This window comes from Bufo gargarizans, chromosome 6 (genome assembly GCF_014858855.1).
Source record: "Bufo gargarizans isolate SCDJY-AF-19 chromosome 6, ASM1485885v1, whole genome shotgun sequence".
Lineage (NCBI taxonomy): Eukaryota > Metazoa > Chordata > Amphibia > Anura > Bufonidae > Bufo > Bufo gargarizans.
Window position 1 is genome coordinate 295,575,129 of NC_058085.1, and position 26,372 is coordinate 295,601,500.

A 26,372-nucleotide genomic window follows, 5' to 3' on the forward strand; every position below is an offset into this window, starting at 1 on the left:
TTCACACTGAGAATATGCCTTAGGGTGGGTTTACACCAGTGTTTTGCTGGTTGTCATCCTTCCACCCTACCAATCAGCCTGCCTGTTCTTTAAGACAGACTTTTTCATCCATTTTATTTGAAGGGTAACTGTCATGTTTTCATAAAAAAAAAAAACAATTTTAGCATATGTTACTGCTGCAGCACCGTTATGCATAAAGCAATCTTTAGTTTCTTCGCATACCACTGTTTTCCTTGAGTTTTTCCCTTAGTTTTCCCTTACAACATGAGGACCTTCTCAAGATTGCTCCTCTGCCAGTTCTCTGAGGCCAAAACAGATTTTCCTCACTTCCCATACACACTTGCTGTAGTCAGCAGCTCCCTGGTGGCCAATCAGATTGTATTACTGAGAGACACGCCTCCTCACTCTGAAGCCTAATGCAAGCCTGCAGTGTAAAGGACTGCCCCTCTGTCTTCCTGTCTTCTTAGCCAGAGACAGACAAGCCATAGCAACTGTCTTTTAAGGGAGCAGTGGAAAGGGAGTGGGACAGAGGATATTAATGAAAGCTGTTATTATAAGGTAATTACAGATCTCTTGACAATCATTGACAGACTAACTCAGGTATACATGCCTAGCTCTAATAAACAAGCAAATACAAATATATGACAGTTACCCTTTAACCTACGCTTCAATGTCATTGTATTGAAATCAATTTGCTCCAATTATGTCTGAAATCCAGATTTAAAAACACTGCTTTTGGGCAGATTGGCCTCGGTATACCTGATTTATAGTGATTTGTGACAAATCAATTTTTTTTTCGAACTTCGACAAAGCTGCTGAGTGCTGAATGAAATTTTTCAAAACTTCACTGATCGCTAGTCCTCACCCTCCCCACCACTTTTATCAGACTATGATACTGTCTGATAATACTGTGCTACTGTAGTTATCACTGCCCCTACTGCCACCACCATGGTTACAAGTCTAAGTCCGCAAGGACTTGGAGCAGGAGGAATGTTGTGATCCCTGGCTCCAGGGCACAGTATCAGACTAGCTGACCTGGACATCATCCTGCTGTGACTGAGATGAGGAGTGAGCTATCTAGTCCACAATCTAATACTCTTTGTTCTCAATAATAATGTGTTGCCTATTGGTAACGAGGGAAACTGTGGCTTGCTACTGGTAGTGCTGGCCGAATGGCTGGTACAGCTAATGCTATTTACACTACCACCCACATGATGAGGCATGGGTCTTTTGTTTTGCACTATACATTAAAAGTCATAGGTTTGGTACACAGATTATTAAAAGGTACTAGCAAAATTGCATGTGGTTTTTAATGTAATTTAAAGACAGAGATGGAATTAAATGTCCCTACAAACACACTTCACACTGGTATTGACAATTTACCATGGTAATAATGCAGCTTTTCCAGTAAAATGTTTTTGCTGTAACTATACGGTATCTTGAAGTAATACAACACATTCACTAAAATAGGTATACTAATGCAGTTTTTGCAGTTGCAACTTTGCTTTAACTCAGGGCCGTCTTTAATATTGATAGGACCCTGGGCAAAAACGTACTTGGGCCCCCTGGATCCCACCTTCCCACACCCTACCATGCAATGCACTGAGGCGTGAAACGGCCGTCGCCACGATCCTTGTTGCCTGCGCTATGCCAAATCGGCTCCATGTCTGCAACAATAATGTTTGATGTCTGCAATAATGATGTCTGAATAAAGAAGCTACTTTTTTGGCTAGTGCCGTCCACATTTGTTTTCTTCTTTGTGACATAAGTTGTTGTGATTTGGGAGGCAGAGCACCATCTGTAGTGAGGAAAACCCAGCATTGGAGGTTTTTTATGTCTTGGGAGAAAGTTTTGAGCAGTGCCACCCTGTTGTGCTCTTTTAGTAAATTTGACTTTCTGAATTCAGACATTAGTGCCGTGCATTTGGCCGCCCACAGATATGAAGTCAGTGTATGCATTATCCATTCTTTCTTTCTAAATTCAGAGTTACTGCCTGCCGCACCACAGATCCCCCAATCATTGCCCTCCACTCGAAGTGAAGCCGGTGTGCATACATTGACAAAAAAAAAAACGACTTAACTACCTCTAGCTACTTCTTCCGCTCTGTACTTGCGGGCTGCCCAGGCGTGAGTTTGTTGCGCAATCCCATCGGCACGTGCTCCCGCGAGACCCACCGTGGAAGTTCACAGGTCTCGGACTCACGCTCGGGCAGCCCGCAAGTACGGAGCGGAAGAAGTAGTTAAGTAGGTTTGCTGACATTGAGTGCAGCGCAGCCGCACTTAACATAGAGGGAGGGCCTGTTGCCGCACTTAAAAAAAGCACTTGCAGGGCTGCGGGCTCTCCCCCCACTGCGCAACCGGCGGGGCTCAATAGGCAGCTGCCTTGGGCCCCCCAGGAGCAACTGGGCCCGGGGCAGCTGCCCCTTTTGCCCCGCGTTAAAGACGGCCCTGCTTTAACTGAATGGTATCTTGCAGTAATAAAATGCATTGAATAGCATGGGTATACTATTGACATTATTGCAGTAAAATGCCTTTGCAACTATGCTGTACCTGAATGTAATCTTGCAGAAATGCAATATGTTCAATAATATGGGTATATTAATGGTGTTATTGCCGTAAAATGCATTTACTTTAACTGAAAGGTAGCTTGCAGTAGTACGTGTTCAATAATACTAATGGTATCATTACAGTAAAGTGCATTTTCCACCATACTGTAATTGAGTGCTTTCTTGTCGAAATACAATGTGTTCACTAACATGAGTATACTAACACCATTATTGCAGTAAAATTCCTTTGTAATTTTGCTGTAACTGAACACTATATTGTACTAGTAAAATATGTTCATTAGCATGGGTACACTAATGGCATTTTGCAGTAAAATGTCTTTGCTGTAACTGAATGGCTCACTAACAAAGGTACACTAATGGCAAAATTGAAGTAAAATGCCTTTGCTGTAACTGAATGGTATATTGCAGTAATACAATACATTCAATAACAAAATAATGCTAATTGCAGTAAAATGCATTTTCAACCATGCTGTAACTGAACACTATCTTGCAGTAATACAATGCATTCACTAATACCGGTATACTAGTGGCGTTCTTGCAGTAAAATGCCTGTGCTGTAACTGAACACTATCTTGCAGTAATACAATGCATTCACTAATACCGGTATACTAATGGCGTTCTTGCAGTAAAATGCCTGTGCTGTAACTGAACACTATCTTGCAGTAATACAATGCATTCACTAACACCGGTATACTAATGGCATTCTTGCAGTAAAATGCCTTTGCAACTTCGCTATAACTGAATAGTAGCCTGCAGTAATACAATATGTTCACTATTACAGTTATATTGATGCACTTCAGTGTGCTGAAAATGCCCAAATACAAACTGTTAATTGAGGTTTTTAGAAAAAAAAAGGAGGGGGTGAATTGTTCAGCATTTGCAGCAGAATGTATGTTATTGGGGTGCTGGTTTATAGGCCTAATCACTGTAAAAATGTGAGGTTTTTATTTTTGCAAAAAAAAGCTGCCTGGCTGTCCATATGCAGAACAAAATTATTTTGTGGCTAAATAGAACTTACCAGCAAGCTGTATAAACTATGAAGCGACACATAATGCCAACTAACCAGTCCCTCATTCTCTACTAAGCTTTTCCTGAAAAAACTAAAATTTACCCAATTATATCTCCCTGTTATCTCCTTATGGTGTGTCCCTACTACAGTTTGATTACTGGTTTGTGTTTGCTCTGCAGTTGGATTTTGGCAGGCATAGCCACAAAACATGCTCTCAGTCTCAAATAAAACACATTGGTATTCTGTTGCATTCTCAGCAGCAGGATCTGCCAGAATTCTGTCTGTCAGCCTCTGAGCCAATCAGCGCAAGCCAACTACTCCGTCCCAGGGTCATGTGATCTTCCATCTTCTTCCTTCCTGTTGTTTTCCCTGCCAGTATTCCCTGCACTGTCTAGATTAGTTTGGCCAAAAAATTATATGAAATTTGTAACAAATCAGATTAGTTTAGAATCGATTTGTTCATTGCTGCTGCACACTCGTAGGTTGCCAAAGCTGGCATCCCATTTGGTCTCATAAGTGCTTCATTCATCTGGAGACCAGGCAGGCCATGGAAGTGTTGCAATCTGGCAGAAACATTCCTGGGAAACCCTTGCTGTGTGTGGGTTAGAATTAATCTGCTGAAAAATGTGACTTGGAAACCTTGCCATGAGAAGCTCTAGCATCACTACCGGAGATCGGTGAGCATTATGTTTTTGCAACTATTCCAGAACCACCAGGCCAATTCCTTCATTGCCTTATTTGAAAAAAATACCATTCCTCTAGAGAGTTTTGTATAAGCATTCTTCGCCCAATAACAAAGAGAGTGAGAACAACCAGAGCCGAGTCCTGTCTGCAGGGCCCCATAGCTGCATGAGATGCCTCTATGAAATGTGTGTCTTGGTCAATTGTTATATAATGGATTAGTAGCATGTATTGTGTACCAGATGGTCTTGATTTTTCATAAATGACATACCATAAATGTTTGATAGATGTGGGTTTCACCAATGGAACCTGTCCTACACCTATCTCTAGATTGGGGGCCTTCTACCCCATCCCATCTATATGCCGCTGCCAGAGGTGAGAGGGATTGTGTGAACAGTGTGGGAACATTCATTTCCATGGGAGTTACACAAACAGCATAGCACAATCAGCTCAGCGTTTCCATAATTGTGGTCGCCATTCTAGAAATAGTTGGGGGTGGTAAAAACAGCAATTCTGCCTTTGTTTTTTGGGAGCTATGTTTTTATGCAGTATAAATAACATAATACATTTATTTTCTGGGCTAGTACAATTACGGTAATATAAAAATTCATATACTGTTTATTTACAATATATACTACTAGCTTTAGTTTTACTAACTCAGAGAAATAACACTTTTGAAAAACACATTCCAGAGGACAAAGCATTTTTATTTTTTGGTCAACAGAGCTGGATTTTTAATTGGTTCCATTTTAAGTCCCATAAGATTTAAGAAGGATAATAACTGTGGTATTGCTTTTTCACATTTTCTTTTTTGTTTTACAACATTCACTGTGAGAGGAAAATAACATGACAATTTTATAATTTGGTTTGTTACAAATGTAGCAATACTGAATATGTATTTTTATATATATATATATATATATATATATATATATTTTGTTTTACATTTTTCTTCCATAAAAACTATTTTGTCAGGGAAAATGTGTTTTATTATTTTTTTTACTTGGGTTTTGTTTTTCTTGACACTATTTTTTAATAGTTGTTAGTCCCACACTGGGACTTGTGATTTGTGTGATCTTATGTAGTGCTGTGTATTATGCCTGTCATCCTGGCCTAATAAGCTTTCGAACATGGAAGACCGGAGGCCATTGTTAGCCCTTAGGCTGACATGTTAAAGGGGCTGTCCAGACAAAAAACAAACGTTAAAAAATATTGCTGGCAGCAGTGGGTTTAAAATATAAAAAAAAAAGCTTACTCCTCAGAAACCTTTCATTTCACCATGTGGCTTTCAGCAGCCTCTGCCAGACCAGAAGTGATGAGGGCCAAGACAGCTGTAGCTGATCTGTGACCTCAGTGGTCGTATATGTAAGAACAGCATGTTACTGCTGCAGTGGTCTTGAGATCAAGAAGAGGTTCTCGTCACTTCAAGCTTAGCGGGGGGCTGCTGGGAAATGCATCACTGGAATGAAGAGTGCCTGGAAAGGGGAAGTTTTTTTTTTTTTTTATACGCTCCTGCTGACAATAAGTTTTAAATTAGGCTAGACAACTCTTTTAACCCACCAACCACGTAGATGCATAAGGGCTGCATTAGACTGGCAGATGAGGCTGATGATTGTTGGGAAGGAAGCGTTCCTTCCCAACAATCACCTTCTCGTCAGTGATAGAGGCCGCTGCAATTGCATGCAGTGATCTCCTCCACAATATGGGGAGGAGGGATCGCTGATGCCATCGCTTGTCCCCATACAGAATCATTGTTTGCCAGCAGCATGATTAGAGTGCACTATCTGCTACCTTCTAACGAAGATTTTTGTGAGCGCATAAAAGATGTGATTACCTGATAAAAGAGCGTTTGCTTGTTCATTGGGTAATCGGCAGCACGTTTACACCGGTAGATCATTGCTAACACGTGTTTATACTAACGCTTGATAGCAATGATGTGGTTGATCTTAAGACAGTGCAATACAGGCCTAAGTCATAAGTTGCTATTGGCCATGCCTTCTAAGAGGTTAAGTGGCCCAAGATCCAAGCTTTCTCCAATAGCGGCCATTAGAGCAAGGCTACTATTTCTGCAGTGCTATAAGAAGGTGTATTGATGGGCATTAGGGGTAAGGGCATGTCACTGAAATCGGCAAATCCATACACTATTTTATGTGATTCACAAAGTCAAGTACTATTCTGGATATGGCTTTCAGTTTGAGCCAAAAGAAGGTTCCAGAGCAGGACATCTCCTTAGCTTAACAAAGTAATTAGAAATTATTGTACAAAAGCAAAATTATAATGGTTTATTTATAAAGAGTAGCTAAGTGCAACCCAGTGAAAATGTGTTTACCTGGAAATGTGCTTTAACAGATCTGTTCAGTGCAAGCCACAGACCACAGGTCCCTGTGGTTTAGATCCAGAAAATCTGTATCTAAATGAAATATCCATTAATGCTGTGAAAAGGTGAAGACAAAGCAGAAGCACTTAAAGGAAGCAATATGCATCAATTTATATCTCTGCTCTTTCTATGCTAAGTAGCTATGAGGGTGCGATTCAAGCTGTAATCACTCATGCACATCCTCAGTACTTCATTCTTAAGGGTGTATTACACCTGCCGATTTTTTGGCAGATGATGGCTAACGATCGTTTGTAGTAACGCTTGCTAGTGATCATCTAGCAGTCTAAGGCCCCTTTCACACGGGCGAGATTTCCGCGCGGGTGCAATGCGTGAGGTGAATGCATTGCACCCGCACTGAATCAGGACCCATTCATTTCTATGGGGCTATGCAGATGAGCAGTGATTTTCACGCATCACTTGTGCATTGCGTGAAAATCGCAGCATGCTCTATTTTGTGCGTTTTCCACGCAACGCAGGCCCCATAGAAGTGAATGGGGCTGCGTGAAAATCGCAAGCATCCGCAAGAAAGTGCGGATGCGGTGCGATTTTCACGCATGGTTGCTAGGAGACGATCAGGATGGAGACCCGATCATTACTATTTTCCCTTATAACATGGTTATAAGGGAAAATATTAGCATTCTTAATACAGAATGCATAGTATATGAGGGCTGGAGGGGTTAAAAAAATAAAATAAATTTTTTAAACTCACCTTAATCCACTTGTTCACGCAGCCCGGCTTCTCTTCTGTCTTCATCTTTGCTGTGCACAGGAAAAGGACCTGTGGTGACGTCACGACACTCATCACACGGTCCGTCACATGATCCATCACCATGGTAAAAAAAGATCATGTGATGAGCGCAGTGACGTCATCAAAGGTCCTATTCCTCAAAGAAGAAGACAGAAGAGAAGCTGGACTGCGCAAACAAGTGGATTAAGGTGAGTTAAATTAATTTTTTATTTTTTTTAACCCCTCCAGCCCTATTGTACTAAGCATTCTGTATTAAGAATGCTATTATTTTCCCTTATAACCAGGTTCGGGTCTGGGTACCAAACATTCCGATTTTTCTCAAGCGCGTGCAAAACACATTACAATGTTTTGCACTCGTGCGGAAAAATCACGCATCTTATCCGGGACAAAAACATGACTCCCGTGTGAAATAGGCCTAATACTGCTGCCGATTCCCAAATGAGCATTGGACATTGGACAATCCAAATCTTTTGACATTTAAAAAAATCATCATTTGTAGGAGGCAGATTGTGCTGTGTAATCACGATCTGCTGTCGGCAAACAAAGATTCAGTATAGGGAATGGTATAACGATCGCTCCTCCCTATACTGTGGAGGAGATTGCTGCATGTAATAGCACTGGTCTCCTACGCTAGCGAGCAGGCAATTCCTGGGAAGACTCGTTTCCTTCCTGAGAAATTGCCTGTTAAATCAGCTGTCTAATACATCCTTTATAGGGTACTCTGGGATCTCAATGTGGACCATAATCGCAGACCAGCTATTTGCATGTCTCCACAGGTATTTTTGCGGATTCATCTTTAGCAATGAGCTCCAAATCTTTCAGGTTGGAGGGTCTTCTTGCCATCACCCTGATCTTTAGCTCCCTCCACAGATTCTCAATTGGATTCAAGTCTGGACTCTGGCTGGGCCACTCCAAAACGTTAATGTTGTTGTCTGCTTACCATTTCTTCACCACTTTTGCTTTGTGTTTTGGGGCATTGTCATGCTGAAATGTCCACTGGTGCCCAAGGCCAAGTTTCTCTGCAGACTGCCTGATGTTGTCATTGAGAATCCTCATGTATTGCTCTTTTTTCATGGTGCCGTTTACTGTGATTAGGATCCCTGGTCCAATGGCTGAAAAACACCCCAAAAGCATTAGGTTCCCACCACCATGATTGACAGTGGGGATGGTGTTCTTTGGGTTGAAGGCTTCTCCTTTTTAACGACAAATAAAGAAAACATCATTGTGACCAAACAATTCAATTTTTGTTTCATCTGACCATAACAAAGAAGACCAGAAGAGCTTTTACAAAGGCCAAGCGAGCTTTTATGTTCCTGGTCTGCATCTGTGGAACCCAGCAGTGTGCAGTGTCTGTTGGATTGTCTGCCTTGAGACATTGCCACCAGCAGAGCCCAGATTCACTAGGATTGCCTTCTTGGTGATCTTTGGATTCTTTTTTACCTCTCTAACTATCCTCCTGGCCAGCACAGGTGTCACTTTTGGCTTCCGACCACGTCCTCTGAGATTTTCCACAGCACGGAACATCTTGTATTTTTTGCTCAAATGTAAATAAAAGCTGAGAAATGTTTGTTTTCCACAATAATGCCTCTTGTACATCGTCTTATTATCTTTTGGGAGACATCTATGTCATTTCCCATCAAAAAATTACTTGCTGGTTGAATAAAAGTAACTTTAAGTCAAAATTTGCCAGGGGTATAAATAATTATGGGCAGCACTGTATTTATTTTCTTTTATTGAATAGCATGCATTCTATCATTAAAATGTTTTATTTGGTTTAATTAAGACATTTGCTTTGTTTGGCTTTTACAGCTACCATGTATAAAGACTTCACCTCCAGCTACAGAATGCAGTCCGCTGTTGCAAAGCATCTGTCAGCAGATTTGTACCTATGAAACTGACTGACCTGTCACATGTGCACTTCGCAGGTGAAGGTTTCTGTGTTGGTCCCATGTTCAAATGTGGCCGCATTGCTGAGAAAAATTAGGTTTTATTATATGCAAATGAGCCTCTAGGAGCAATAGGGGCATTGCCGTTACAACTAGAGGATCCACTTTTTCTGCAATTGCCATGCTTGCTGCACTTTGATTGACAGGGACTGTCTTGATGATGTTTACACTGGCCCTGTCAATTACAGTGCAGAGGGCATTGGCAGTTGCAGAGAGAGCTGAGCCTCTAGGTGTAACAGCAACGCTCCATAGCTCCTAGAAGCTCATTTTCATATATTAAAACATAATTTATCTCAGTAATGCAGGCACATATAAATATGGGACCCGCACAGATGCCTTCAGCTGCCAAGCGCACATGTAACAGGTCAGACAGTTTCATAGGTACAAATCTGCCGACAGATGCCCTTTCAATCTTTCAGCCTGGCTGTCTGATGGTCTGGTTTAGCCCCATTTTGTTCTCTCCTGAACGATCTAAACTGATTTATAAGCAAATCAAACTTTTATTTTGTCAGATAGAGGGTCTGGAGACAATCAAACAGCCAGTCTGGACTGCATGATGTAGTTTTCTATACAGTGTATATAATGTTTTCATTTTTTTAAATTAGAAAATACATTCAATGCTGTTCTAAAAATCCATAAAAAGTTCATAAATTTTAATTATTGTGTATTCATTATTTACCATATTAGACAGTCCTCCTAAACCAATGTTCTGCCCAACAGCCTCCACAAACTTTAAATCCTTTGTATGGTGTCACGATCACTCTGGCAGCAAGAGCAATCCCATAGTACACGAGCAGAGCTGTAGTGAATCCTAATCCACCACTGGTATATCTGCCTGCTCAGAAAAAAATTTGATAGTATTTAATTTTGGTTTTGCTTTAGACAGGAAATCCCAAAGCTGTGAATTTCTATATTACTGTGGATGACGTGATAAAGGTTTAACCAGTTGTAGACCTTTATATCAAGAGAATAATATTAATACAATTCTGTGTAATGTCAGAGGTATAAGGTATTTGATACATATTTAACTATCCTTAAGAAGTATGGTGCCTTCCAAGATTTAGGAAGAAGGGACCCTAAGTGAAATGTGGTTTGGCTGTAAAAAGTAAAAGAACGCCTTTTGGAAATTAATGAAAAACAGAAGTTACTGTGCCTGCAGGATGATGATTCATAGCTAAAAAACTGTTTGGATGCATTAAGAAATGATCATTCACCTCACCTGATAACAGAATTAGTGTTGAGTGAAGCGAAGCATTTAAAGCTAAATTTGGTCTGAATTTTAGGAAAACTTTGATTTGCAACAAATCTGAATTTCCTCTCGCTTCGTGGTAACAAATCAGTTTTTGCTAAAATGGTGGCTGCACATGTTACAAAGGGAAAGCAAGAAGCCCGGGAATGTGAGATCACCCATAATGCTGTGCAGCCAGCCAATCCGCAGACAGCCATCCCCTGTGATGTCACAACCCTATAAAAGCCTGATCCCATGCAGTCTCCGCCATTGTCCTGTGAGCTGAGCATAGGGAGAGACATGGCAAGCGTTGCTGAAAATGATTAATAAAAGAATATTGGAGAAGGGAGGAGTAGAGTACAGGGAGACTGCAGGAAGAGTGAAGGGAGACTGCAAGGAGACTTATTCTGCGTCATTTTTCTTTATTTATTGCTACATTTACTTATTCCTACAGCAGCCGCAAACTAAGATATGTCATTCAATACCAATAAGATGGAAGCCTTTATTATTCCGGTGCCAGAGTCCCAACCAAAACCATCTCGTATGCAGCCCTTAGAGGAACCAGGTCTTAATGATGACCATCCTTATCTTTTGCTGTCTTCTTCTAAATCAGGCATGCTCAACCTGCAGCCCTCCAGCTGTTGCAAAACTACAACTATCATCATTCCCGGACAGCCTACACCTATTAGCTTACAGAAGGGCATGGTGGGAGTTGAAGTTTTACAACAGCTGGAGGGCTACAGGTGGAGCATCCCTGTTCTAAATCACCCTTCAAAGTCTACATGTCTTAGAAAGGTCAGCAAGATACAGCAAGAGGCAAAGCTGGATGTTCCTGATGACATATTCTCATCTATATTAGATTATGTAGGAAATGAGGAAAAGCAGATGGCAGAAGATAGACTCCCACCTGTAGGGAAGAAGAGCGCTGGGGTTGGAGAAGTGGGTATGCCAGTGCTGATTAATATTCTGTATACTGTCAATTAAGCTGCAGGAGATTGCAGGTCAGAACAGCAATAATATGTATATTGTCCCTCCATCTAACCAGCCAAACCCCATACCAGCAACAACCCCTGCATAAAGGTGTTGCACAGCCATTAACAATGAAGACCGACTATACAGTACAGTCTTCATTATTAAATGAAATGCAGCTGCTGGCTAAATGACCACGAGATTCTTTACTGCAGCATGTCCAAAACCCGCCTGCAGCACAGCCGCTCTGTGTGGCCGTACCCTAAAGCAGAATGGTCTAGTTATACCTGATTTATAGCGATTTGTGATGAATTAATTCATAATGAAACAAATTTCCTGGCTAACTTCGGCAAAGTTGTCGAATTTAATTTTTCAAAACCTTGCTCATCTCTAAACAAAATGATGGAATATACTAAATGCATAATAGCAACACTATGCGGAGACTTGTGTCAGCAACCTATCAACTCTCCATTTATACATATACTGTAATTTGTAGATAGATTGATAGACAGAAAATAGACAGATACATATTAGAAGACAATAGAAAAAAAGATATTAAATAATAAAAAGACATTAAACAGACTGATAGGCTGTTTGCATGAGCCCTAAACATAGATATTTGGCCTCAGCAAGTTTGCATTTCAGGCCAAATATTCTCTTAGGGTAGGAGGTATTTAAATGTGATGGGTTTCTTTGTATTATTATGGTCTGAATATAAAAAAAATAAAAAAATAAAAATATTATTTATATAGTTTATACCAGTTTTTTTTTACATTTTAATATGGTTGCTGTAGCCTGATGTGATTTCATTGCTAGCTGGTTACTCTGAAAATACACTTTTATCCTATCACACCAAATTGTTATCTTTTTCCCTTATCTTGTGCTGCTATAATTTATAATGTGGAAGAAAAATGTCACAAAGGTGCTTAGTGATGTGGAATAAAACAGGCTGATAGCACATTACAAAAATGCTTCACATATAGCTTGCCCTGTAAATACAGCATCTAAGATGTATTCTAGTAATGAAAATGAAGGAAGTTTAGATGTGACCCTTGCCACTGGGCATGTTGGCTTATCAGGGGTAGCAGATTTTCTGCATAATATAATATATTTCGCTGCCTGTATATGGACGGTAAAAAGAAAACAACAAACATTTTATTTCATTAAATCAAAGTAAAATTTGGACTAAACCCTATGATAAGCACCACAGACAAATAAATGAAATCTGTATACACACAAAACAAGACCTAAATTATTGTATTTAGGTTTGATGGTATGTCGTGTAGTGATGGACGAACATCAGCAAGTTCGCAGCGGAATCCATTCACTTTATTGGCAGGCGAACCTGAAAAACCTTCAGCTCATATTTGCAGCCACCAAATACTTAGTCGAAGTTTACAAATAGTCCCACAACATGGACAGTGAAATACTAGAGGCGTATCAATGATAAAAATTCCAACAAAAAATATGTATCTAAATCAGGGGACATTTTTATGTGTCTTAAAGGGAAATTCTCTGAAATGTGCCCTGTTGGAGCCTAGAAAAAATTTACTGTAGGCCACTGGACTACAGGCCCCAAACATTAGGCATTCCCTGGACAGAAAAGATCAAGTGATTATGTGGCCGGAGGTATATTACACGGTCAATGGATATCAATTTTACTGCAGGCCAGTACAAATACAGGTCAAATACATATGTTTAAAATAACTAAAAATATAAAATTGGATTAAAAACATGGCTAACGAAATCCCCGCTCTTGAAAAAAACCCTAATGATAATAGTTGAAATTCGATAAAACGTGGTGTTGAATTCCTCCGAGGCCCCAACTATTAGGCATTCACCGTACAGAAAAGAACAAGTATGTGGCTGTAGGTAGATTACACTGTCATTGGATATCAATTTTACAGCAGCAAAACCGTAAACAAATGCTGCACTACCTAAATGCACTATATAGAAAGTATATAATTGGTATATAACACCCCTGCCTCAATCACTTTTTTTCGGGGGCAACTGGTATATCACACCAGTTGAAATTATTTGTTCCAATGTCGTTTGTCACTCTGTGTAGCTGAGGTAATGCAGCAAAACCGCAAACAAAAGCAGCACTACCCAAATGCACTATATAGAAAGTATAGAATTGGTATATAACATCCCTGCTTCAATCAGTGTTTTGGGGGGGCAACTGGTATATCACACCAGTAGAAATGATTTGTTTCAATGGCGTTTGTCACTATCTGTGAGCTGAGGTAACGCAGCAAAACCACAAACAAATGCTGCACTACCCAAATGCACTATATAGAAAGTATATAATTGGTATATAACACCCCTGCTTCAATCATTTTTTTTTGTGGGGCAACTGGTATTAATGATGGACAAACATCTGCCGGGGCGGTTTGTGAAGGCTATCGCGCGAACGCGATCAAATGTTCGCGAACCGCAAGTTCGCGGCGGGTCCCATTCATTTTAATGGCAGGCGAACATGAAAAACCTTCAGCTCATATTTGCAGCCAAGAAATAATTACTAGAAGTGCACAAATAGTCCCACAACATGGACAGTGACATACCAGATGTATTATTCGAATTTGCGATTTCCATTCATTTTTGTTTTCAATGCAAAATATTGGCAATATAATTTTCGTGTACGCGCATGCACAAAAGCACTATACAGTACCCAAATGCACTATAAAGAAAGTATATTGGTATATAACACCCCGCTTCAATCTGTTTTTTGGGGGGATGACTGGTATATCACACCAGTAATTTGTTCCAATAGCGCTTGTCCCTCTATATACCTGCAATATCACAGCAGAACCGCACACAACTGCCGCACAATACAAATGCACTATAATATACTTTCTAACATAGAAAGTATATTATAACATTGTAAAAGGAAGGCATTCCATTAGAATATACACGAAGATAAAACGTAACCTTTAATAATTTTACTATGAGGGTCCATTCACATGTCTATAAGTGTTTTACGTATCCGAAAAACACGGATACCGGCAATGTGCATTCCGCAATTTGTGGACCGCACATCGCCGGCACTATAATAGAAAATGCCTAATCTTGTCTGCAATTGCGGACAAGACTAGGACATGTTCTATTTTTTGGCGGAAACAGAAGCACAGATGCGGAAGTGCAGATCCGCGGATGCGGACAGCACATTCCGGCCCAATTGAAAATGAATGGGTCTGCAACCGTTCCGTAAAATTGCCAAATTGCGGAAAGGATGCGGACCCATTTTTCGGACGTGTGAATGGAAAAGATATCCCTCAAAATGAAAATAAATTTAATTATTAAAGTTAAGCAAAAAGCATAGATGCGTTAGGCAATAACAAGTGCTCGTCGGCACTAAATCAGGTGCTCGGCGGCACCAAATCAGAAACCATATGTCCTACCACAATCCGGGGGGTTCCAGTGCACATCCATGAATCCAGGAGGGAAAGCAAAAACCATCTATCCCTGGGCTAGATGATGATGTGGTATTGAAGGACAGGGTGGGCAAAGAACAGTCCCTGATATTGCCCTACAGGGCCCCTAGCCCCTAGGCCCCTGACTTCCAGGTGATCACTATATAGAGCTATGTGTTTTTGACTCATTATAAAAGTATAATATAAGTATATTGCACCCCTCTGTGTATCACACATGTCGGTAGCACACCTATACTAGTGCTTAAAATGACTTTTGTGGCCCTATTAGCTAGCGTTTGGTCTCCTTAACAGCCTGTCCGTGCTTCACACAGCAACCTCTCCCTACACTGGCAAAAGACTGAATGTAAAATGGCGGCCAGATCAGGTTTATTTATAAGGTAGGGGGTATGTCCAGGTGCTGAAATGTCTCAATTGGCTGTCCTGTACCACCTGATGGATGTGTCATGGGTCAAAGTTCTTCACAATGTAAAATAATAAGTTCACTGCGAAACGACCGCCGGGCAAACCGCAAGGCCATCTCTAACTGGTATATCACACTAGTAGAAATAATTTGTTCCAATAGCGTTTGTCACTCTGAGTAGATGCGGAAACGCAGCAAAACCGCAAACAAATACTTCACTACCCAAATACACTATATAGAAAGTATATTATTGGTATATAATACCCCTGCTTCAATCACTTTTTTGGGGGGGCAACTGGTATATCACACCAGTAGAAATTATTTGTTCCGATAGATTTTGTCACTCTCTGTACCTCAGTATCGCAGCAAAACCACACACAACTGCTGCACAATACAATTGCACTATAATATACTTTCTATGTTAGAAAGTATACTATAAGTATATATCACACTTCAGTATGTCACACCTATCGATAGTACACCTATACCAGTCCTTAAAAGGACTTTTGTGGCCCTATTAGCTATCGTTTGGTGTCCCTAACAGCCGGTCCCTGGTCCACACAGCAACCTCTCCCTACACTGGCGAAAGACTTAATGTAAAATGGCGGCCAGATCAGGTTTATTTATAAGGTAGGGGGTATGTCCATGGGCTGAAACGTCTCAATTGGCTGTCCTGTACCACCTGATGGATGTGTCAGGGATACAAGTTCTTCACAATGTAAAAGAATATGGTGCCGGTGGACATCACCATATGTTCGCCCGTTCGGCGAACCATGAACGAGCAAAGTTCACCGCGAAACGCCCGCCGGGCAAACCGCAAGGCCATCTCTAATGGTGTGGAATTACAGTGGTCTGTAATAATGCACACTATGGATATTGGTTCACTATTGTGGAAAGCCACAGATGACAAAATTGGCTTATCCACATATCCTTCTCAGACAAGTCCCTTACTGGATTAAACAACTAAGTATAGCCGTGTCTATATTTCTTGTAAGACAGCCAAGACACAGGCTTGAAATAAAGTATCTATAAATCAAGCACTGCTCTCATCCTGAACCAGTGTATCAATGTATCCGTACAGCTCAGGCTAATATTGCTCATGTTAGATACTTTATATCACCTAGTGTACCTTCCTAGTTAGGAGAGCCTGAAGTGGGTCTATATAGAACTTAACACTACACTTGGAGAACAGAGAAATATACCGCTGGCTAATACAAATTAGAGGAATCCTACTCTACGCGTTTCTTATGTCCCTTTTGCGGACACCTCATCAGGAGATAGATTTAATTCACTAAGAAATTATCTAAATCCTAAGAGAAGAACATGCGGTAACCAGCTTCAAATGTAGCATGCAGTATGTCCGGCGCCAGTATGTGCCGAACATATACATTAGTAAGTGCCTTGCATTAAGTTTGTCTACATGATAAATGCCATTTCCTGAAGTGAGACAGCCCCTTTCTGCCTCAAGCACATTTTTATTAGATGTCAGTATTTACATAAAAATCCCATGAAATCATTATCAAGTTTATTGTAATACATAACTGGACAACCAATGTTCAATGGCAGACCAAGTTAAAGGGGATGTCTCACTAAAACAAATGCAATAGGAGAAAAGAAAAAGGAGGTTGAGTGGTTCCACCAGGGCTATAGGCCCTGGGGAAAAGGCGCCAAAGGGATGGAGAAGATGTTAGTGTAGATAGAAGAAGAAGTTTAAAATATAATATATAATATAAACTAGCACCACAATCTAAGTGTCTTTCAGTAACTAATTAGGGAAGGCAGCACAAGTGTTATAGGGAGGTGAAAAAAGATTTTTCAATCCCAATAGACAAATACCAGTAATGGGTGAACCTAGTGTTGTGGTTCCAAAGCAACTAAATGGATCCAACCGGACGTGATTCAAAAAAGAGAAAACACTATAGGAGGCGCCACTCCCAAGAGTATGGAGGAGATAGGTATGGTGGGTAGTGCCCCCTTGAACTGGAGGATGGTAATGCAACAGAATATTCTCTTATAAGGAGATTTGTGTTTCTGAGGGTTAGAGTACTCACTTCACAGGGGGGGTAGTCACAGGATAAAGCTCAAGACACCCGTGACTAACTGCCCCCCTGGCCAGGATCGCATATTAGATGGTATCAATTGATGGCAGCCAACGACAAGGCTTCTGATCAATGCAGTTTATTGCAATAAAATATCCCATATTTTATTGCAATAAACTGCATTGATCAGAAGCCTATGGGCCAATCTTGATTCCTCGGCAGCAAGAAGATAAAGCGCATTTGAGATGTCTCTATGACATATCAAAAGTTTAGTGAAAAGTTAGTAAAACTTAAAAACAAATCTTGACATGTCCTGTGGCCTGCAGAGAAGATGGCAATACATCTATATTTAGCGTACCTATTCCTCTGGTGCTGGTAAGAAAATCATCTTATGGAGCTTAAATGGACTATTTATATTTATCTTTATCTTTCCTTTTTATAATTGAACAGTAAGACTATTGACCGTCATGTTATGTTAATCTTTAAATTACAGGTAATATAAGGGACAAAAGTGAATATTGTTCTCTTCTTCACCACAGAGAAGAGATGCGGGAGATAATCTCAACTGGTACAGATAACTACTCCTAATTGATTTATACTGTGCTGTAGTTACAAACGCTCAAAAAGTTTTAAAACCTCAAGGACAAGCAGCCGAATAAAAGTTGGATATGTTTATTGTATTTCAAGGTGGCTCACACAATGTATAAGATGTCCGAAAATGCATTTAAACGACCAATATCACCTTTCAGCTCGACATATTCCTGCAGGAACTGTTGGCTTCTAATTTAGTTCTTTTCATTAGATGATGTATTTGGATTTATTTAGTTATACCAGACCACCACTTCTGCCATCAAAAGACTGCTACTCATTTCTCAAATCACTTCCATTCACCTATAACCAGACATTCAGAGCTGCTCCGAATTTCTTTAGTCTGGCAACTTATGATCTGGCAACTTATGATGGACAATTAAGCACACCCAAATTTACCCATGCTAGATTAGATGGATATTGCCGGATAGTCCATAAATTGACAGGTCTTGGCCAGCATGGCTTCTGAAGACCACAATGAAATCCACAATTGCAGATGCCAATACTGCTATACTGAGGCTAATAACCACCAATATTTAAGGTCCTCGTTGTTATATTCAGGAGCTGTTAGGTCAGTCCTAATACAGATTCTTACAAGTCAGCTACTGTATGTAAAATAAAAAAATAATAGTCTTGCAGATAATGTTGCATAAATCAATAGAATAAATTATTAAAACATTGTACTATACCTTATCAGAGAAAATGTTTTTTTGCTATAGTTATCTGCTGGCTCCCCTTTCTAAACTAACTTTCTTTCTGAAATTTATGAGAAATCCATGTTGTGAGGCCAAGACCATCTGCCTGTTCACTGAAGGATCAGATATAATCATCCCATAGTGGGGGGAAACCAGACAGCACAGGCATGTCTAAGCAGATTCAGCAGCTATTAGCAAGTGTTATATCTCAGCACTAGTAATTTATTCACATCTACACTGCTCAGTACTTCTCTGAAAGTTTAGATATACTTTCAAAGTCAAAGATCACACCACCCAAAATGTTTCTCTAATTTTTGGACCTTGACAGGGAAGAAATAAAATTAAACTAGTGAAAATCTGTAGATCTTCATATGCAAACCAAATATTTCTATAAATCTGACAACATTCAACAAATCAGAGTAATATCTTTGGGGTCATTTATGAAGCTGAAATATGCCTTTATTATGTGCCTATATAATCTGCGACTTTTCCCCAAACAAGCCAGGTCTAAAAAAGTGGGCATGATGCGGTCGGGGAAGGGGATGGACTGGCAGACCGGTCTCATTTATCATTTTCTATGCTTGTTTCAGGTGTAGAAAAAGGTCTAAGGGTCCATTCACACGTCCGCAAAATGGGTCCGTATTCATTCCGCAATTTTGCGGAACAGGTGCAGACCTTATAATTTTCAATGGGGCCGGAATATGCTGTCTGCATCCGCTTTGCGGATCCTCACTTCCGTTCCGCAAAAAAATAGAACATGTCCTATTCTTGTCCGCAATTGTGGACAAGAAAAGGCATTTTCTATGAGAGTGCTGGCAATGTGCGGTTCTCAAAATGCAGAATGCACATTGCCGGTGTCTGTGTTTTGCGGATCCGCAAAACACATACAGATGTGTAAATGGACCCTAAATGTAAGACAGCTAGGAATCTGTCTTACATTTAGAAGAAGAGGGGAGAAAGAAAAAAAAGTACGCAGGGGCGCCTCTGCATACTTTTTTCTTCCCCCCCTCTGATTCTACCTGAGCTTTAAAGGGGAACATACACATTTTTCTTTTTTCTCACTTCTGCACAAACTTTGCAGTACACTTCTGTATGCTGCTTCATAGGTATTGCCTTTGACTGCAGCCTCGGGAACGGTATCCTAATCACCCTGTACCTACCCTTCTTTCCTCCATCACATTCTTCTACCCATTGGAAGTCTCCTTGGCGCTTCTTAATTCATCTTTTTTACCTCCTTATTTTTTCTTTTTCATTTACATTTAGAAGCGGCGGTGGTTCTGCTAAAGTTATGAAAAGACCAGATCCTCCTTATAACTCCGGCGGATCTACCGCCAGTGTAGGGGTTTATTAACCCCTTAGTGACCACCCATACATGTTTTTACTGACGTAAACAAAGGGGGTTTTAGCTAAATGGCTGGCTTTAATCAATCATTACATAAACTTAAAATTGTGCATTAAAAACTATAACTTGTCCTGCAAAAAATAAGACCTCATACAAGTACATTTATGAAAAAACAAAAAAGTTCTAGCTCTTGGAATGCAATTTTAAAAAAATGTGCTTGGTCACTAAGGGGTTAAGACTGGCATCTAAAACACCAGTCTAAAAAAATGACCCTGTTTGTGTCTGTGCTGAAGTATCAGCTTAGCAAGAGGAACAGTATTGTAAGTGATGCCTGCCAAGATTTCCAAGATTCCTTTTCTGACATGGGAACTGAATAATGGGAAGAGAATTGCTGAATTGTGATTTTTCCTTTGTGCAGTACAAATTTGTATTCTGCTCTGCGCTCATTGCTATGGAGTCAATAACTTTCTTCATAGGTCTATAGATTTTGTATTGTAATGCTTTGTAAAACATGTCATGGCTCTGGACACCTTGGAGTTTTTATTATTAATAAATTACATGTACTTTAGGGTAGAAAACGTTTTTTTTTATTTTTTCAGTAAAAACTTATTTGGGCGCTATTTGGCTTCTGCAGCTTCTGTGTTTCACTGTGCAGAGCAATTGCAGAATGTTCTTCTGTGATAAATTCATAGGAGGTCTCATCTGGTGGCTCTTTCTCCTGTCCTAAATAAATCAGACGTCGACTATATGGAATTGTATGGATTCGTAAAAGAGATCAATTTTGGATTGAAGCATTAAACATTTTTGTGGAACGTCAACAGCTATCAACAGTTATGTCAGGATTGGTGGAGGACCATCATCTATTCTGGAAAATCTGGTTGACACACTATACATTTTTTTCATAGAGAAAACCCCCTTAAAAGCATGTTACATTGTGGTTACCATATTATAAATGATCCACAATGTGTCCACATATACTGTATGTCTATTGTTCTGGAGGTCCTCATGTATATTACAGCTATCTGTAGAGCATGTTCACATGTCTGGACAGTAGATCATCTTACTATTTATTTCAGTGACTTCATACTTTGTTTCACAGGGTCTCTCCTCCAATATTCTGCTACTTATTAAGCATAGTGCCATCTCTCTGGCTTCTGGAAATAAATCCAGATTTTCAGGTAAGTGGCCTATACTATATCATTCTTTCATGCCTTAGACAACAGTATATTAGGGACATTTATGGAAATCAGAGCTTCAGAAATGCAACTGCAATGTAGTCATATCTGCTAATGTAGATTTCATAAGGTAGCACAATATATAGATTTTCTGCTCAAAAACTTGGAAAATTTATTTCTAACCTCCTAGTGAAGAAAGGACCTTTGAGGGTCCTAGTCTACTAGCCAAAGCAAAGAATAGCTACATACATTGACTGTTCTTCTTGAAGATCTGATACCTCTGTATCTGTACATTACATAGACTGCCTTGTGTAATGGGCAGTGCGTGATGTTTCATTTCCCTCTAGGTGCTGCAGGTAAATTAAACACTCTTTGCTTGATTCAACTACAGATTACAACTAATTTCTGTAGGTCCCAGTCACAGGAAAATCTGATACCAGTTTACCATTGCAGGACCTTTCTAAGGAGATTGTAAAAACCCTTTTAGAAATATTAAATTGCTATGTATGATGTCTACATACAAATACAGTACATTTACATACACTTACTGTGTAGCTGCTGCAAGTGAAATGTAAAATTGCTCCAAAATATGATGATGTGTTTGCATTAAAATAGAAACATAAGAGGCTCATTTATGATAAAATGTGATGAATCCATATGGTGCTACAAAATATATTATGCATTGTGTCATTATAGACTGTTATGTATATACCACATTCATCCAACCTGTGACCATGACCTTTTTCCTGAAAAATAACTTTTAACACTTATTAGGCCATATATGTTATTTCTATCAGTTATTGTGAGCCAAAACCAGTAATGAAGTCTACTCAGAGATCAAGTGTAATTCAAAGATTTGTACAAATTCTATGTTTGTACTGATGTGTGAACTGGGTCTAAGTATGGCAGCTTTTACACAGTGTTTGGTCAGTGTTTGATCATTGATTTCCATCTACACTACGTGCAGAATTATTAGGCAAATGAGTATTTTGACCACATCATCCTCTTTATGCATGTTGTCTTACTCCAAGCTGTATAGGCTCGAAAGCCTACTACCAATTAAGCATATTAGGTGATGTGCATCTCTGTAATGAGAAGGGGTGTGGTCTAATGACATCAACACCCTATATCAGGTGTGCATAATTATTAGGCAACTTCCTTTCCTTTGGCAAAATGGGTCAAAAGAAGGACTTGACAGGCTCAGAAAAGTCAAAAATAGTGAGATATCCTGCAGAGGGATGCAGCACTCTTAAAATTGCAAAGCTTCTGAAGCGTGATCATCGAAAAATCAAGCGTTTCATTCAAAATAGTCAACAGGGTCGCAAGAAGCGTGTGGAAAAACCAAGGCGCAAAATAACTGCCCATGAACTGAGAAAAGTCAAGCGTGCAGCTGCCAAGATGCCACTTGCCACCAGTTTGGCCATATTTCAGAGCTGCAACATCACTGGAGTGCCCAAAAGCACAAGGTGTGCAATACTCAGAGACATGGCCAAGGTAAGAAAGGCTGAAAGACGACCACCACTGAACAAGACACACAAGCTGAAACGTCAAGACTGGGCCAAGAAATATCTCAAGACTGATTTTTCTAAGGTTTTATGGACTGATGAAATGAGAGTGAGTCTTGATGGGCCAGATGGCTGGATTGGTAAAGGGCAGAGAGCTCCAGTCCGACTCAGACGCCAGCAAGGTGGAGGTGGAGTACTGGTTTGGGCTGGTATCATCAAAGATGAGCTTGTGGGGCCTTTTTGGGTTGAGGATGGAGTCAAGCTCAACTCCCAGTCCTACTGCCAGTTTCTGGAAGACACCTTCTTCAAGCAGTGGTACAGGAAGAAGTCTGCAAGGTAAGAAAAACATGATTTTCATGGAGGACAATGCTCCATCACACGCGTCCAAGTACTCCACAACGTGGCTGGCAAGAAAGGGTATAAAAGAAGAAAATCTAATGACATGGCCTCCTTGTTCACCTGATCTGAACCCCATTGAGAACCTGTGGTCCATCATCAAATGTGAGATTTACAAGGAGGGAAAACAGTACACCTCTCTGAACAGTGTCTGGGAGGCTGTGGTTGCTGCTGCACGCAATTTTGATGGTGAACAGATCAAAACACTGACAGAATCCATGGATGGCAGGCTTTTGAGTGTCCTTGCAAAGAAAGGTGGCTATATTGGTCACTGATTTGTTTTTGTTTTGTTTTTGAATGTCAGAAATGTATATTTGTGAATGTTGAGCTGTTATATTGGTTTCACTGGTAAAAATAAATAATTGAAATGGGTATATATTTGTTTTTTGTTAAGTTGCCTAATAATTATGTACAGTAATAGTCACCTGCACACACAGATATCCCTCTAAAATAGCTAAAACTAAAAACAAACTAAAAACTACTTCCAAAAATATTCAGCTTTGATATTAATGAGTTTTTTGGGTTCATTGAGAACATGGTTGTTGTTCAATAATAAAATTAATCCTCAAAAATACAACTTGCCTAATAATTCTGCACTCCCTGTATGATTGTGAGCCAAAACTATGTGCAGGTCAAAAACATAGAACAGAAGGAAATCTTTTCATTATACTGTACCTTACCTCTATTTAGGCTTCACTCCTGGTGTCAGCTCACAATCACTGATGAAACACATTGACTGTGTGAAAATTGCCTAAATGAAGTGACTATATGTGAACCATGTTTTACAAAGAAACAATTATATGACTAAGGTGAATCATAAATTAGTGCATAAAAATGCCCCCTGTCTGTATGGGTTCCTGCTCATATCAGAAGAACAATAGTTGACTTTGAAGTATATAGTGATGTCAACAACACTTTTGGTGAAGGATATATTTCCTCCCTATTTCTAAAAAGCACTGTGAGGACTTGTAACTGTTTTCATCTGTGCCCAGATATTTGGTTGGTGGTTACCATAAGGAATGACTGTATGTACACCAAATTCATTACACCAATCACCATGCTTTATGGACCTTGCTTCTAGACAGGAGCACAGTCTTGCTTGAACAAGAGAAGACTTTCCACAAATTGTTGCCACAACGATGAAAGCATAAAATTCTATAACATGCTGTAGAAATAAAATTACATACACTTACATACACTTGAACTAAGGGGCCGAGCCCAAACACTGATAAATACCTCCATGCCCTTATCACTTGTTTATTACATTTTATACTAGGCTCTATGCATTCCAGTAGGTAGTGTTCTCCACACCTCTGATAGAGAATAAATTAAATTGATGTAACACTACAGATAATGCATGCAGACTACTCCATAAGCTGACATTTACATATCATGATATTTTCAATATTACTTGAATACCAGGAATGCTACATTTCCCTTGCAGCAGCTGCACAGGAAGCATATTGCCAGATGAGACTTAACCCTGGGTTATAGGTCAGCTGGCTTCGTTTTGAAAAATTACATTGAAAGTTGATTAATCAGTATATCTTATGTAACATGTACAAATATTACTAATTAGATCCTTAGATTTGATTGAATTCAGGGACAATAGGCAGATGCAGTTCCCTGGACCCAGGATGTTATCACCGAGTACATTATAATGGTATAATGATAGAGTAATGATAATTATAGATTATTTAGCCTATTATAATGTTGATCATAGTTGTGTATATATCGTATCAAGATTAGCCAATTCATATTTTGTGTTTTCTTATGCTAATATATTTTATGTATCCATTTTCTAGGCTTGTGATAATAAAACCACTGCTGTGGGTATTGCATTAAATGGCAACCATACTGATATTATACAAGCGGTAAGTTGCACAGTGCTTTCCTACATAAAAGCATTGTATGATACTTCGATGAGTTGTATGAATGTTATCACTGGAAGATGAATCTGGTTATAAACTGTTAAATTTACTCCTTATTTATAATAAAGTGATAAATTTCCCAAAATAATACACACCAATGCCATGACATTTAACAAACTATAAAAAGAGACAGGCTGTAGCATACCTATCAGCTGTTTTCTGCTTCTAGGTTCATGCAGATCTATGGTGGAAAGGTATTGAGACTGGTATCTCTGATGCCAGTCTCAATAGGAAAGCACAAGCCTCTTAATAACTTGTCCATCCTCAGAAGAAGAAATCTATACTAGAAAGGTTCCTGGCGTAGATTTCTGGTGTAATGTATCTACATGTTATTAAATAAGTAGGGGTGGCAGAGGTATTGCCCACTGCCTGCCCTCTTCCATCCTCATCCCTCCACCCAGCCACTTTTTTTAAATTGATCATGATGGTATAAAATACCAATAGTGCCAAAATGTGGGCCTTCTTACGCCGGCTTTCTAGCACACAAGCTTAATATATTTTCCTTTATGTCCTTACCAGATAATAGGTTATGTTCCTCTTGGGAAAGGCTGAATCACCATGTTTTTTCCCAGTGCACACCAATCAGTCATAAAATTCAAAGTTGTTAGTTGACAGGTGAAGTGACTAACATTAATAGTGACAATAGCAATAGAGCATATTAAGCAGGACATGAAATCAGTTCTTGAAGTTAATGTGTGGGACCAAAAAATAAATAAATATGTGACTTTGACATAGGACAAATTGTGATTTCTAAACAACACCTTCAAAATGTGAATATTCTATTCTAGTTTGTGAGTATGCCATAATTACTTAAAGGCAACGTACACCTTTAGGGGCAGTTTTTTTTATTATTGCATTCTACTCATTTTGAGCTAAAAATCTTATTTTTTTATTGGACTTGTTAGCTTCTTTCTCTGCACAGCCTTGAGATTCTCTAGTCGCCTACTTTGTAATTTTACTGTTTCCCGTCAGACAGCTCAGCTGACAGCTCTTTATCACTGATCTCTGACCTTCTAAACACTCATTATAGAGCAATTCTTATCTTACTGATAAGAATATGCCTTAAATAAGTGTTTATGACCCTTTAGTAATTTAGAGATAAGGTTTATTAGATGACCGTCACAAAGTGAAAGTATGATTCACAAAATTAGACAGTTTACCCTTTGTGACTGAACGGCTGAATATTTTTTAAATAAAGACCAATAGAAAAAAAAAGATTTTGGCCCAAAATGAGTAAAATGCAATCATAAAAAATTGCTCCGAAGGTGTGCATACCCTTTAATGGGGTATTCCTTTTATATTAAGTTGTCCCCTATTGTATTAGATTGTTGGCGGTCCTCCAC

The 26,372-nt window shown here is 39.5% G+C and overlaps 1 protein-coding gene across 2 annotated transcripts in view; it reads left to right on the forward strand.

Moving 5' to 3' along the window:
- TMEM26 (transmembrane protein 26) overlaps positions 1-26,372 on the forward strand; it is a 58,759-nt gene that overhangs the window by 21,599 nt on the left and 10,788 nt on the right. Inside the window, exons 1-3 of one of the 2 annotated variants that reach the window (XM_044299019.1) lie at positions 4,178-4,252; positions 21,122-21,200; positions 24,904-24,972. In XM_044299019.1, the coding sequence (XP_044154954.1) occupies positions 4,221-4,252; positions 21,122-21,200; positions 24,904-24,972 (180 nt within the window). In that variant the 5' untranslated portion in view covers positions 4,178-4,220. Of the gene's footprint in view, positions 1-4,177; positions 4,253-21,121; positions 21,201-24,903; positions 24,973-26,372 lie in introns of those variants that run through there. The other variant, XM_044299018.1, reaches the window with a different exon arrangement.